We start from the raw sequence: 14,488 nt of genomic DNA on the forward strand, positions 1-14,488 counted from the left end.
CAGGACCCTCTCCACTGTGTCACATTGCTCCCTATATTACAGATGACAAAACTGAGGCTCAGAGAATTTACATCACTCTCCTCCCAGGCCTAGAATTAGAAGGAGGCAGTGTCACCTAATGGATAGCGAGCTGGATGCAGCATTAGGGTCCGGGTCCCGCTTCCTGCACATTCTGAATGTGTGGCTCTGGGCAAGTCCCTAAGACTCTGCCCTGGAAAGAGGGTGGTCATCTGTGCTGGTCAAGGGCATTTTGCAGCAGGAGCTTAATGGTCAGATTTTTTTAAAGCAGTTATTATTATTATTGCAAAGGGGGAACAGTGGGGGTGGGATGCAGTGGTGACTCACTGAGTGGTACAAGTACCTCTCCAGACATTCTTGAGATATGGACGTTGTCCCAGGGACACCTCTAAATCCTTCTAGCTTTGCTTGCCCATCATTCTGAGCAGAGTGGACATGATGAGGAGCTGGATGGTGAAGTGGATAGAGCATTGGGCCTGGAGTCAGGAAGGCTCATCTTCCTGAATTCAAATGCAGCCTTGGACACTTACTAGCCCCAAATCCTGTCTGCCTCAGTTTCCCCATCTGTAAAATGAGCTGGAGAAGGAAATGGCAAACCACTCCAGTGTCTCTACCCCAAAAGGGGTCACAGAGAATCAGACAGGACTGCAATGACTGAACAAAATGTTCTGCACCTTTCCCTGTCCCTCTGTATTCTCTGTGACTTATAGTTTTACCCCAGACCAAGTGACTGCTTGGACAAGTAATTTATAGGCATTCCTTTCACTGCCCTAAGGAGTGTGGAATGGGGCCACGGAGAAGCTCACAGACTCAGAGGGAATTTAACCCATGTTCTCTTAACTATTTTTGCTCTGGATGCCTTTTGGCAGTGTCTGGTGGGTCTTATTGGCCCCTTCTCACAATTATGCTTTAAAATGGATATGCTTTATATATTACATATATAATTTGTATTTTATATAAAATGTTTTATGCTTTAAAATGCATAAAACAAAATAAACGGATTACAACAGAAACAATTACATCAAAGTTCAGTTATCAAAATATTTTTGGGAAAAACCCCAAGAAGCTCATGGATACCAGTAAAGTACTCTGATCTCATAAGGAAAGAAGGCCTGGGGCATTTCAGGTACTTGCCCAGAGGCCTAGAAGTGGAAGGTTTCAGGGGGGACTTTAAAGCTATTTTCTCTGACTTTAGAACCAGTATACTTTCCAGGGGGCTCACCGTCTCCTTCTGCAGGGTGCTATTGCTCAGTTTTTTTTTTTTCCAGCGTGCCTGACTCTTTGTGACCCAGCTGGGGGTTTTCTTGGCAAAGACACCAGTGTAGTCTGCATTTCCTTCCCCAGCCCCACTCTGCAGGACAGACTGCTTTTGGCCACCTTTACTAATAGAGGAATAGTAGTTCACATAGTTCAAAATACTGAAAAATGACTTAAAAAACCCTTGGAATTCACTGTAGGATTTCCCCCTCTTTCCACCACCTTGCAGGAGGATTCTCTTTCTAGCAGGGTTTTCCTGGGCAATTGAGATGATAGTCTCTGAGTGGGAGATGAGAGATGGGGAAGATGGGAGTCTGGGCCCAAAACTCTGTGTTTCACCAGGATTAGCAATTGTCACAAAAGTTTCAAAGAATAGAACAGGGAGTCATTTGTGACTAGAGGGCTCAATTAAGCAACTTCCCAGAGGAGAAAGGGAAGGGAATTCTAATCCTGCCATAATTGCTGATAACTTGTTATTATGAGTCTGGTTTTTGGGGGGTCTCATCTCCCATTCTTGTCTAACAAAGGATGGTAGAAGAAGCAACAATGGTTTCAATTTTTGAAGGATATTCCTAATTGATGAGAGAAAAACTCTGCTTAGGGGTAGAAGTATTACCTCAGGCCTAGGAACTAGGACTGGATATGATGTGGTGGAGAACAATGGTGGTGGTGGGGTTACGGAAGATACCTAGGAATACAGTGTGTGACCTTGACGTTACGTGCTTGTGGGAGGTAAATCTGGGGACAAGGAAATAAGGGCATGGACAGATTGACTAATGGTAGAATAAAGATAAATACATTTAAATAAATATAAGGTTACATATAGTGGGTATCTGACAGGGCAAGGGCACTTTTGGAAGGGAAAAATGTGGAAAGTGGATAACAATAGATACCACTTTGGTTCTAGATTTGGATTTTCCCCACTCCTGGTTGTTTATTTTATTTTTTTTGGCGCACTCTCTCCCTGGGGAGTGTGTGTCTGTGTTTCCCTATGCCTCTCAAACAAATGAATTGTGTCATCTTCAGCATGAAGCACCATAGTAGTGAATTAGCTTCTGCCAGATGTGTCCCTGTTAACCTCTGGGTTGGGAGAAGAGAAGGCTCCCCTCCCCCCAGCCTCTGTCTCTGCCCTTTTCCTCTCCATCACAATGGAGGCAGGAGGGGCCCTCTCCGCGGGCTGAAGCTTCCAGGGTGACCTTTCCTTATCGCCCAACTCCACGACTGAGCCCTAGAACCCTTGAGCTGGAGAGCACAGGGTCTAATCAATCAATCAATCAATCAATCAACAAGGATTCAGTGTGCCAGGACTGTGTTGGGTGCTAATGGAAAGGCAAAAATAAAGCGGTCCTTGCCTAGAAGGGACTTACATTCTGTCAAAGGGCTCAATGTGGCTATGGATGGGACTATTCCCAGCTCCTGGACAGGAACAGACAGAAGAGCTTGGACATTTTCAAAGGCTTCTCCAGGCCTCCTATTACCTCCTATAACATCCAGATGGCTCCAGGACTTGGCTCCCGAGCCCCCTCGGGTGATCTCGGCCAACTTGACCATCCTCTTCTCATCTGCACAAGTTGGGCCTGGGCTGGATGACCTCCAGGGTCACTTCCATTTTAAATCCTGAGGTTCCGCTACTCCTCGCCTACATTTCTCTTTGTGCTGGGGATCTCGCCTCTCTCCGCTCCTGCCTCTGCTTCCTTGATTCTGCCTGATCTTCTACACCCCGAGTTTTTACAAATGGCTCACTGCTAGAAAGCGCCTCTGAACCTTTTTGAAGAAGGTATTAAGACAGGAATAAGGAGTCATGTTCCTGGGCTGGTAGGAAAAATATGCAGAGGGTCCCGGATGGCACCAGACTTCCTTCCTGAGGAAGGATGAAAAGGTAATTGAGGCAGTTTTACTGTCGCTTATATGTGAAAAGTTAGGGTCAAAGAGTCGGTCTTAGAGGATGATGATACCATCATATTTTCTCTCTTAATCTTTTGGAATCACATTTTCTTTTCTTTTCTTTATTCCTTTTTCTTTTTCTCCCTCCCTCCTTTTTCTTTTCTTTTCTTTTTTCTTTCTCTCTCCCTCCTTCTCTCCCTCCCTCCCTCTCTCCCTCCCTTCTTCCTTCCCTTCCTTCCTTCCTTCCAAAGCAATGGGAGTTAAGTGACTTGATCACACAGCTAATAAGTACTAAGTGTCTGAGGCCAAATTTGAACTTGGGTTCTCCTAAGTTGAAACTGGTGCTTTATCCACTGTACCATATAGTTTCCCTCATGTTATAGATATTTTTATAAAGGGACCTTAGAAATCATTCTAGTGAAATTATTCCATTTTCTAGATGGAGAAACTGAGTCCCAGAGAGGGAAATGTGACTTAAACAGATGCCCAATTAGTGCAGGTCTCTGAATTTGGGGTCAGTCTTCATTCCATTAAACCAAGGATTCTGAGCCTTTTGTGCATAATCTGTGTCACAGATGCCTCTGGCAGTGCCCCATGAAGCCTTTTGTCCCTTCTCAGAATCACATTTTCAAATATTTGAGGGAAATGCTAAATTTTACTTGGAGGCGAGTGAACACAACAATGACTATTTTCCCTATTGAAGTTCATGAACTTGAAACAAACCCATGGATTCCCTGGGGTTGGTGGATGCCTGGTGAAGACCAAGCACTAAGCCATCTGGCCTTTGTGGGCATCTGAATTAGACTGGAGCATAGTTCCCCAAAATGCCAAGATCAGTGGCTGAAACAGCTCATGTCCCCTTTTCGTGGCCCTCTCCTTACACTCTGTTAGACCTTGACCTTTGGAAGTATAGGATGTACAATTTCCATCATTTCCATGGGGTGCTAGGACAATTTTGCTGATGTTAAAAATAACTTCAGAAAAGCCTTCAGGTTTTTAAAAATTCATCAGTCAGAAAATAGGGGTTTTCAGCCTTTATTAAGAATAAACAAAAGGAAAAAGAATGAAGTTATAAGAGAAACTTAGGTTAGATGGGAAGAAGATCTTCCCAATGGGAACAGTCAAGGGAGGCTGTGAGAAGTGAGTGCAAGGGATAATGTTGTGAAAAATTACCCTGGCATGGGTTCTGTCAATAAAAAGTTATTTAAAAAAGAATGGGAGGCTGTGAAATCTCTTTCCCTGGCGATGTGGAGGAGTTCAGAACACTTTTCTGTCCTGACTGATTTAGAGACAGTTTTTTGAGGAGCTTGGGTCTGGACTAGAAAAGCTCAGAAGATCTTTGTGACATGGTTCCTATTCTCAGAGTGGGGGCAACTGTGGAACCTCAGCTCTGGCCCTCTATGGAGGGGGTGATGATCCAACACCGCCTGCCTTGCCTCCTAATGCTATTCTGAAGGACAATGGCGGGGAGGATGGAGAAAATGAATAAAAGCGAAATCTAACTATGATAAACTAAGCTCTTCTCAGCAATACAGTGATCCAAAATAATTCCTAAAGACTTGTGGCAGAAATGCTCTCCACACCCAGAGAAAGAACTACGGATTCTGAATGCAGATTGAACTATATTATATTATATTATATTATTTTATTATATTATATTATATTATATAGTATATTATACATACACATATATTATATATGTAATGATATATAGTATATTATATATGCACTTCTATTTCTCTTTCTGGATAAACATAAGCTCACACACGTGTTGTGTAGGGAGGGCATGTGCTGAGATCCTGAAAGGAAATTTCTTACATAAACTTTAGATATTTCTCTTGCCTCCCAGGTTTTGTAGGGGTCAAATAGTCGTGTTTCAATTATAGCAGCTAATGGAACAGGGCAGTCAAGAAATAATAACAAGCAATGGATAACAGGCGCATGTTCTAGATTTTTAGGACAGAGTTCTCATATTTCTATCTGTTCCTGGCTCTCCCTCACACCTGGCCTGGCCCTCCTGCTCCATTCTTGCCTGATTCTTGCCCAAGACCCATAAGAGAAAATTACACACAGCTTTAAGGTTTGCAAAATGCTTTGTCCGTGGCATCTCAGTGATCCTCACGACACCCCTATGAGGCAGGGGCTATCATTATACACATTTTACAGATGAGAAAAACGAGGTTCACATAGCCTAAATTAGCAAATTACTTAGGGTTACAAAATCACTAAGTTACCTGAGGCAATTTTTTTTCACACTATAAATTGACTTTAATTCATTAAGTATCTTATATGCACAGAAAACTGTGCTAATTTGAATTGAAATTTAGATGAAAATCTGGTCCCTATTCAGGATGGAATCAACCGTTTGATGGTTACAAAGATGGATCTGTGGATTCTCCTGGTTCTCCCCTCCACAGCTGCAGACCCCAGCCCATCCACGGTTTCCCATCCTGTAGGATGAGGCTGATCTACACTGTTCCAACGATTACAGCCCCCCTTCCCAGTTTCAGTGTCCCAGGGGACACAGGGCCTGTCATGTCAGCCCCATCCTCGCCCACGACAACCCGCTGACTCTAGGATCCGAGGCAAACTTTGAAGGTGGGCCTCCGGACTAAGAATCCCGCAAGGCTCTGTTCCTGGGCCGCTCTGCACCTTTCCAGTCTTGTGCTCACTATCAGGATTCCAGGATAATTAAGGCAAACAAAAGTAAGAGGAGCAATAACCCAGACCCCACCCAGGCGCAACAACAATTACTGCCAGGGGTTCCGCTGAGAAAGAATGTTATTGTGAATAGTTCTGTTCCCAGCGGGGCAGGAGCGGGCAGGAGAGCAGACCCAGAGAGGGCCCAAGAGGCAAAGCAGAACACATCCAAGAAAATTAAGATGCTGGGGAAAGGAGGAAAGGGCTAGCGGCCCCTCCCCCAGCCTCACACTGACATTGAGAGAACCTTAGGGATGGCGGCGGGTGCAGAGTCCGGCCCACCACCACCATTAGCTCTCCTCCAAGACAAAGGCCAGGGCGGCTCCCGGCAGTGAGTAATGGGCACTTTTACCTTGGGGTTCCTTGACTTAGAGTGTATGGATGGACTGTAAGTGGGCTCCCTCTCTGCCCGCCCCGCTCCCTGCTGCTGCCGCTTTAGCCCCAGGAGGGGAGAAGACGGGCAGGAAAGTTACTCGCGCAGCCCGAACCGGGGGCCCCCCGCTCTTCCAGGAGGATGGGCTTGGGAAAGGAGCCAGGCAGGAGTGCGACATGGTGGGCGGGCCCCAGACTCAGGCTTCCACTCTCATCCCCGAGGTTTGTCCCCTTGTCACCTTGGACCGGTCACTTCACCCGTTTCTCTGGGTAATGAAAGCACCGGACCAGAAGGTTTCTGACATCCCTTTGAGCTCAAGGGGAACAGTGGATAGAACCCAGGACCAAGTTCAAATCTGCCTTCAGACACTTACTAGCTTATGATCCTCGGCAAGTCACTTAATCTTAACCACGCTCAGTTTCCTCGTCTGTAAAATGAAGATGAGTGAGGTATAGAGCTCAGTGGGTGAAGGTCAAAGAGATAATATATGTAAATTGCTATACACATAAAGAGCTGGTTTTCCAAAATGGCAGCGGCCTTGGGAGGTGATGGATTCCATTGTGCTGGAGGTCTGTCAAACAGAGGCGTGGAGATGACTTGCTGGGACTATTGATAAAGGAGATCTTTCTATGCATTTTGGACCCCTGTGGCAGCCTGGGAAAGCCTAGCGACTCTTTCTAAGGAGCACGCTTGTACATGCATAAAATCAAATACGTAGGAATACGAAGGAAACCAGTTACAGAGAAATATAACTCAAAAATAGCTAAACATATTAATGGAATAATATATAATATAATATATAACATAATGGTTATATATTAATAGATATTAATTTAGTAAATTAATATATAAACATTAAGTATATTAATGCTTATATAATTAATATAATTGATATTAATATTAAAAATGTTTATATGATAATATGATTAATATAATAAATACATTATTGGTCTACCTGCCATCTGGGGAGGGGATGGGGGGAAGGAGGGGAAAAGTTGGAACAGAAGATTTTGTAATTGTCAAGGCTGAAAAATTACCCATGCATCTATCTTGTAAATAAAAAGCTATGATAAATATATATATATATATATATATATATATATATATACACACATGCATTAATTCAGATTAAGAATTGACTCAGTTGGGAACAGATTGAGCACAGGCCAGTGATCTCTCTGTAGGGTCTGAGGTAACCTGGGATTCAGGGGGAAGAAACCTTGTCCTTCCCGAGCAAGGGGAATATGAGATGAGGGAGAGTGCAAGGAAGATGCCAGTAACAACTGGATCTGGGGAACTCATTAAACATGACCGCGGGATGATTTCACTGACGCTGGTGATACAGCTTAGTTTTAGGAAGCTGGCTTCTTGCTTCACCCCTTTCAGGAGAGGAGAAGCTGTGCTAAATTGCCCTGGCTTGGAATTCAAATGCTTCCCACAATTTGGCCCCTAAATTTCATCTCTCTCCTTCCCAATAAAACCAAAACTTCAGCCAAGCTTTTTTGCTTATTGCCTCCAAATCTGACCCGTATGGTTTCCTGTAAACTCCTCTAGGGTAGGCACTGGGCCATTTTTCAACGTAGTATTCTTAGCGTCTAACACGGACCTCCACCCAGGAGATGCTAAGTTGCTGGACCAAACTGCAATTTCTGCCTTTGCACCTTTGCCCATCCCAAGATCCCTCCCTAGGACGCCGTCACCTCCATGGAACTCATCTCGCTCAGCCCCACCCGAGGTGACTCCACAGCATCCTCCCTGAGGTCACTCTAGTTTGGCCAGCCTGGGTCCTTTCTCCTCAAAGCTTCCATGTGGGAGGGAGCCGTTTTTTACTCGTTTCCATCACTCCCAAAGAGACCAAGCGCAGGGGCTTCTGCAGAACAGGTGGTCAATAGGTGATGATGACAATGGGTCGCTGAGGGAGCTTTGCAGACTCCATTTGTGTAAACGCTCCAGAAGAGAGCTGGAAGGACCTTCGGGGCCATCTGGCTTATTAACAGCGAATCCCACAGAGTCTCCTTTATTTGTTCAGAGTGGAAATTCAAATCCTAGTTTCTGATTCCAAACCCGGCGCATTCTCTCGGCTACAACGCAGTCCCCAGACCATTACCATGTTTGTTTTTCTTTTTAAATAGAGATTGAGTCTCTCTGTCTTGTTCTCTATTTGCTGGGTGAACAGCAGCTGCTCACGGGCCTGATCATCGGTTCTTTATCTAACCTGGGCTGGATGACCTTGCTCAGGCATCCCGGGCCTGCCATTCTTGGGCGCCCACCCTATCAGTGCTGAGCCATCTTCCGGAGATGCCATGGTTCCCCGTGGGATATGTTGGGAGGGGAGGCTAAAGCTCTTTGGGTAAAGCCCCTATTGTGGGAAGGAAGGGTTAATGGTGGGGGCCAGGGAGATGAACTGATAATCAGGCGCTGTAGAGGGCAAGACGGTGGGAGAGGAGGAGAGAGCAGAGGGAAAAAGCCAGCAAGAATAACAGGAGCCCCCAAGACAAGTAATTGGAGAGCATCACCTCAGGGCTGGAAAATCTAATGGAATCTCTCGGTGGAATGGCCCCAGAGCCGGAGTAATAAACAAAAGTCCCATTAACAATGGTGGCAAAGGGCGCCAGCGGCAGGCAGAAGCTAAGGCTCGGGCTCTCGGGAAGGGGTGAAGGGGGCGAGGGCAGGAAGAGAGGCCAAAACCAGTGAGCAGAACCCGGCGGTCCCCAGTTCTGGGACCTCACGGCAAGAGCAACGGTCCTGCTCTGAGCCAGGAAGCTGCTTGTTCTGGAGCCGCCCGAGACAACCCAGGGAGCTCGGCTCGTCCCTCGTGCCCATCTCCACCCCCCGCCCCAGGGTTCAAGAAGGGTGAGACCTCTTTGGAACAAAGACAGAGGGTTCTGACTCCAAGTAGAGCCCACCATTTCCCAAGCATTTTTAAAGCAAATAAAAAGCTCTTTCTCACAATACTCTGCTCTTCCAGTTATGGCAACACCCCCGGAATATAGGAATAGTGTTTCCTCTAAAAGTTGCACGCACATGGCTGTGTTTCTCTTCATAGCACCCCTCTTTTACTTATGGGGAGCCTCAATCCCAGAAATAGCCAATAACCCGCTCCTGCTACTGTCAGCGCCGGGGGGATCCCGGCTCGCGAGGGGGACAGTCGGGGTCGCTTCCGCGGGACTCACCTCGTCCTTGTCCACCACCTGGATGAAGAGGGGGAGGGCGAAGCCCACTTGGGCCAGCTCAGTGATGGCCACACTGTACTCGGAGCTGTTGAACTCGGGGGCATTGTCGTTGATGTCGATGACAAGGATGTTGAAGGTGGTGACACAGGAAGCGTCTGACGGGGTTCGGTCATCGTACAGCTCCGTGCCCTGAGAGCCAGAGAAAAGGCATGTTAGCCATGGGGGGAAGAAGGGAGGGTGAGAGAAGAAGGTGGGAGAGGAAACCTATAAGGGTCCGTTTGGGATCAAGGAAGGGAGCTTTCCAAAATGACAGATGTGGAAACTGAGGCACGGACACACCAGCAATCCGCTTTTGTCTAACAGTCGCATACCATGCTAAGCACCGTGAGGCGTCAGGGAGCGACGGAAGAACCCTGTTATATGTTTCAGGTACCATAGAACAGGAAGAATTGAGTGACCCCGAGGAAAGAGGTAATGGGCTGCAGCGGAAGGCAGGGGCCTGTAGCTCTTGGGGAAGGGTCGGGCACAGAGAGGATTTTTTGCAGTCATGGGATTTCCCCAAACCCAGGCTCTTTTTCAGCCTCCGCTTCCCTTCAAGCCACGCAAACGCTTCTTTCTTCATTGAGTTAAATAGTCAGGGCATTATTATGCTGGGAGAGGGGGGAGCGAGCGGGGAAGGGCAGGGGAGAAGAGAGGAGTCTTATTGACTTCTGGCTATTAGCAGAGGGCCTTGTTGACTGAGGTTAAGTGTAGTAATTTTGCTGGTTGTCCTTTCCAACCTGCTAGAACACAGTTACTTTCTGAGCTCCGAGCTTCCCGCCTGCCTGCTTCCCCCACCCGCTTTCCTCAATCAATGGCTCCTCTCACAACAACTCCTGGGACCCCCGTAGCCTGGGCTGGATCCATACTCCTAAATGGCTTTCCCAGCCACAAACCCGGCTCCATATTGATTTTAATTAAAAGGAAGGTTGTGAACAGAGGACAGGTTGTTGGGTGAGTGGGAGGGGGTTGGGCTGTTCCACACCTCGACTTACTGCCCCTACTCACCACGGACCCCCGGAGCCTTTGCTCCGGATCCTCGGGCCGTCTCATGCACCTTACCCGGGCTGGCTTGTGCCCAGCCCCTCGTCTCCTTTGCAAAGCTAACATTCGTGTAGTGTTTATTACATACTTGGGACAGAGCTAAGAACTTTACAGTTTTGTCTCATTTGATCCACAGGATCAAACAACTTATTAAAATGCCTCCAACCCGACCCGAGCCTAGATATGCCTTTGATTCTAATCCCAATTCTCACGCTAATTGTGCCTCTGACTTTAACCCTAACCCTAAATGCGCCCCCAACTCTAACTCTAACTTTAAACATCCTATTCTACAGATGAGGAAACTGAGGCAAACAGAGGCTGATGACTGCCCAGAGTCTCACAACTAGCAGGGGTCAGAGGCCATATTTAGGTCTCCCTGACTCCAGACTTAGCACTCTATTCACTTGACTGAGAGGAGCTCAGAGGTAGAAATGGGGCAAAGTAGATAGTATTTTGTCTGAAAAAAACTGAGTGTTTTAGTGGACTGCAAGCTCTCTGAAGGTAAGAAGTATGTGGCTTTTGGCTTTGTTATTGTGTCTAAGGCATATTTGTTAAGTTGGATTGGACTGAGTATGAATAAACAGTCCAATAAGGCGGCCAACCCGCCACTAATCTGCCTTTGGGCTCCTTTAAGAAAGGTCTGGAGTTGAGGGCAGGACAGTCAGGCAGCTCTCACTGTGCCTCCTGTCTAGGTCAGACTGTTGTGTCTCCTCCTGGGCACCTCTTAGGGCGTTCAGGGCTTCCAGGGTGGAGCGACCAGGACCGCCAAGGATTTGGAGATTGTGGCCCGGGGTAGAGAGGGCCGGAGCATTTGTGAGGAAATGGACGGCGCTCTGGACTCGGAGCCAGGAAGACATAAAATTAAATCTGACCTCTGGCCGTACTGAGGTGTGATTCTGGGCAACACTGAACTCTGACTCTTACCTCAATTGTAAAACGGGGATAATTACACGGGGCTGTTACGAAAATCAAACGAGATAATATTTGTAAGGCATTTAGTCCATTGTGTGGCACACAGCTGGCACTTAATAAATGCTTGCTCCCCTTCCCCCTTCCCTCTCTCTCCTTTGTCATATGGATAAGGGATCAGACTCATTCTGTTTGACCCCCAAAGCACTGAGTGGGAATGGCATATTTAAGCCCAATATACCAACAGGTTTCCTAACAATTAGAGCTATCCAGAAAGGAGTGGGATGCCTAGGGAAGCGGCTCATAGAGTGAGAGGACTTTCAACAAAGTCTTACGATGTCTTAAGAGGAATTGTTTAGCCGAGTTCTTATTCAATGAGTCAGTCAACAAGCGTCTATTAAACACCAAGGACACAAAGAAGGGTCCCCAAGGGGCTCATATTCTCATAAGGGAGACAGCTATGTACACATGTACACACACACACACACACATATATGTAAATAGAGAGATAGAATCACAGAGAGAGAAAGAGATAAAGAGAAAGAGACAGAAAGAGATGGAGAGACAGAGACTGAGACCAAGACAGAGAGACACACACACACACACACACAGAGACAGAGAGAAAGAGACAGAAAGAGATGGAGAGACAGAGACTGAGACCAAGACAGAGAGAGAGACACACACACACACACACACAGACAGAGACAGAGAGAGATGAAGAGACAGAGATCGAGACCAAGACAGAGAGAGAGAAAGAGAAAGAGAGAAAAAGAGAGAGACAGAGACAGACAGAGAGAGAGACAGATAGAGACAGAGACAAGACAGAAAATATAGTATACTATAGATTGGGCAGTGAGGGGTTTTAAATGTTGGAGAGCGGACTTTACTGGTCTCACCAGCCTTTCCTCCGTAGCCCATGTTACAGTTACCCTTTTATACCAGCTTTCTCTTTTAATGTTCCTTTATCTCTTTCCTCAAATGAGATAATATTTGTACGGCACTTTGTAAACCTTAAATCACTATACAAATGCTAGTTATTATTGTTGTTATTTAATCACTCTTCCTAAAGACTCAAAATTTTTAAAAAATCTTTAAAAATGATCATCATTTCAGGTTCACACATGTATAGACAGGAGATCATACATCCTGGCCCTTCTCCTCTTAGAGGTGATGAACGGAAGGCTGAGAGAAGTTGGGAGGCCAATGTTACACAGCCCCCCAGTGGTACAGCCTGTATCTGAACTCGTCTCCCAGGCCCAAATCTAGTACTTTTTCTCCTGCACTAGGAGCTGGCTTCCTTTTTAAAAAAAAACAGTAAATAGTTTGGGGTTCAGAAGTTAGGATTTTAAAGGCAATACGTACATTTCATGTAATAAAACTGTAAATGGTGAGCAAAGCGTCTATAAAGACAAAGTAGATTTTTTCTCATCTATGGAATCTGTACTATGTCTTTTGTGGTATTGAGATTATAGAAAGTTTAGAGTATCTGAAAGGTGCATTTAATATGTATTTTTTAAACATTTGCATAAATTAAAATATTTGGAAAAAGTGTATCACATTGCAATTTGTCAAAATCTTTTTTACTATTTTGTCACTAAATGCTTCGTATAATACAAAACCACAGCTGGAAAAACTTAACTTTAGTAAATTTCAAATAGACTTTTCTATATTAAACTTTTTAAAAAATTAAGAAATTATACGGGCAGCTACATGGTGCCATGGAGAGAACACTGGCACTAGAGCCAGGAAGACCTGAGTTCAATTGCAACTTCAGACACGTAATACTTTCTAGCTGTGTGACTCTGGGCAAGTCACTTAGCCCAAGTGCCTCATAAAGAAAAATTTAAAACCCCAGCAAGTTATGTCTTGAGAGTAGTTTGGCAAAATAATAGTAAGAATAATAAATATAATAACTTGGCATCTAGTAAGTACCTAATGAATGTTTGTTGACATGTGCTAAGTTTGTAACTTAACTTTAGTGAATTTCAAATAGACTTTTCTATATTAAAACTTTTTTAAAAATCAGTAAATTATAGGGGTGGCTAAATGGTGCAGTGGATAGAGATAGAAGTCAGGAAGACCTGAGTTCAAATGCAAACTCAGAGTGTCCCAGACCTGGGGATGTGTGAAAGGGCATGGAGTTGACAAGATGCCAAGGTGGTAAGCACATCACGTCCATCTTTACTCCCTTCCATTTCTAACTGTGTGACTCTGGGTAAGTCAATTAACCCCAATTGCCTCACAAAAGAAATTTTAAAAAATCAGCAAATTTTGAGTTGAGAGTAGTGTGGCAAAATAATATCGATAATACTAATTTTAATAACTTAGCATTTAATAAGTACTTAATGAATGCTTGTTGACTTTATATAAAATGTGCTGTTTTGCAAACTCCTTTTTATATAATCTCATTTCATCCTCAAAACACCTTGATGAGGTAGGTGCTATTCTTTTTATCTACATTTTTATGTGTGAGGAAACTGAGGCTGAGACGAGTGAAATGTCCTTCCTGAGATCACCCGGCTGCCAAGGTCTCAAGCAGGCGCTTTCACACAGTGGAGGGGCTCAGTGACTAAAGGAAACATCTCAGAGCAGACTACTTTGGATGAAAGACTTCTGATCCGGATTCCTTATAGAAATAAAATCACAATTCTGGGAATTTAAAAGAAGAAAAAGGCTTGGTGATTTGCCCAAATCATACTGTGATTCTGAGATTGTATTCAGACCGAGAAACTAAAGGGGACTTAGGCCATCTTCACTGTTCTGGAGTAGGGTGGAGGGTATTTCCCCTTCATCCACTGGTTGGTCCTGGATTTGAAAGGGGACTCTGATATTGTCACCCCAGGCGAGGGAACAGCTCTTCTTACCTTTACCGTCAGGATGAAGCCGTGGCTATAGAGAGGGTTTTCCCGGTCCAGCACGCCATTCAGGGTTAGTGCCCCACTGATGTAGTCCAGGGCAAAAATACTGTTGGTGTTACCTGGAAAAGAGACCATATAATATCAGCAAAAACATATTGAACTCAGATCGATGGAGAGTTGTGGACAAGGAAGTGATTTCTGCTGCTCATTTGGCCAGGGAAAAACTTATTTCC

General features: G+C 45.2%; 1 protein-coding gene across 1 annotated transcript in view; it reads right to left on the reverse strand.

Moving 5' to 3' along the window:
• Window positions 1-14,488, reverse strand: part of LOC127546967 (cadherin-23-like) — a 221,618-nt gene that overhangs the window by 23,561 nt on the left and 183,569 nt on the right. Inside the window, exons 7-8 of the mRNA XM_051973839.1 lie at window positions 14,262-14,374; window positions 9,406-9,594 (exon numbers count right to left, since the gene is read on the reverse strand). Coding sequence (XP_051829799.1) covers window positions 9,406-9,594; window positions 14,262-14,374 — 302 coding nt within the window. The remainder of the gene's footprint in view (window positions 1-9,405; window positions 9,595-14,261; window positions 14,375-14,488) is intronic.

The sequence above is a fragment of the Antechinus flavipes genome, chromosome 2 (assembly GCF_016432865.1).
Source record: "Antechinus flavipes isolate AdamAnt ecotype Samford, QLD, Australia chromosome 2, AdamAnt_v2, whole genome shotgun sequence".
Lineage (NCBI taxonomy): Eukaryota > Metazoa > Chordata > Mammalia > Dasyuromorphia > Dasyuridae > Antechinus > Antechinus flavipes.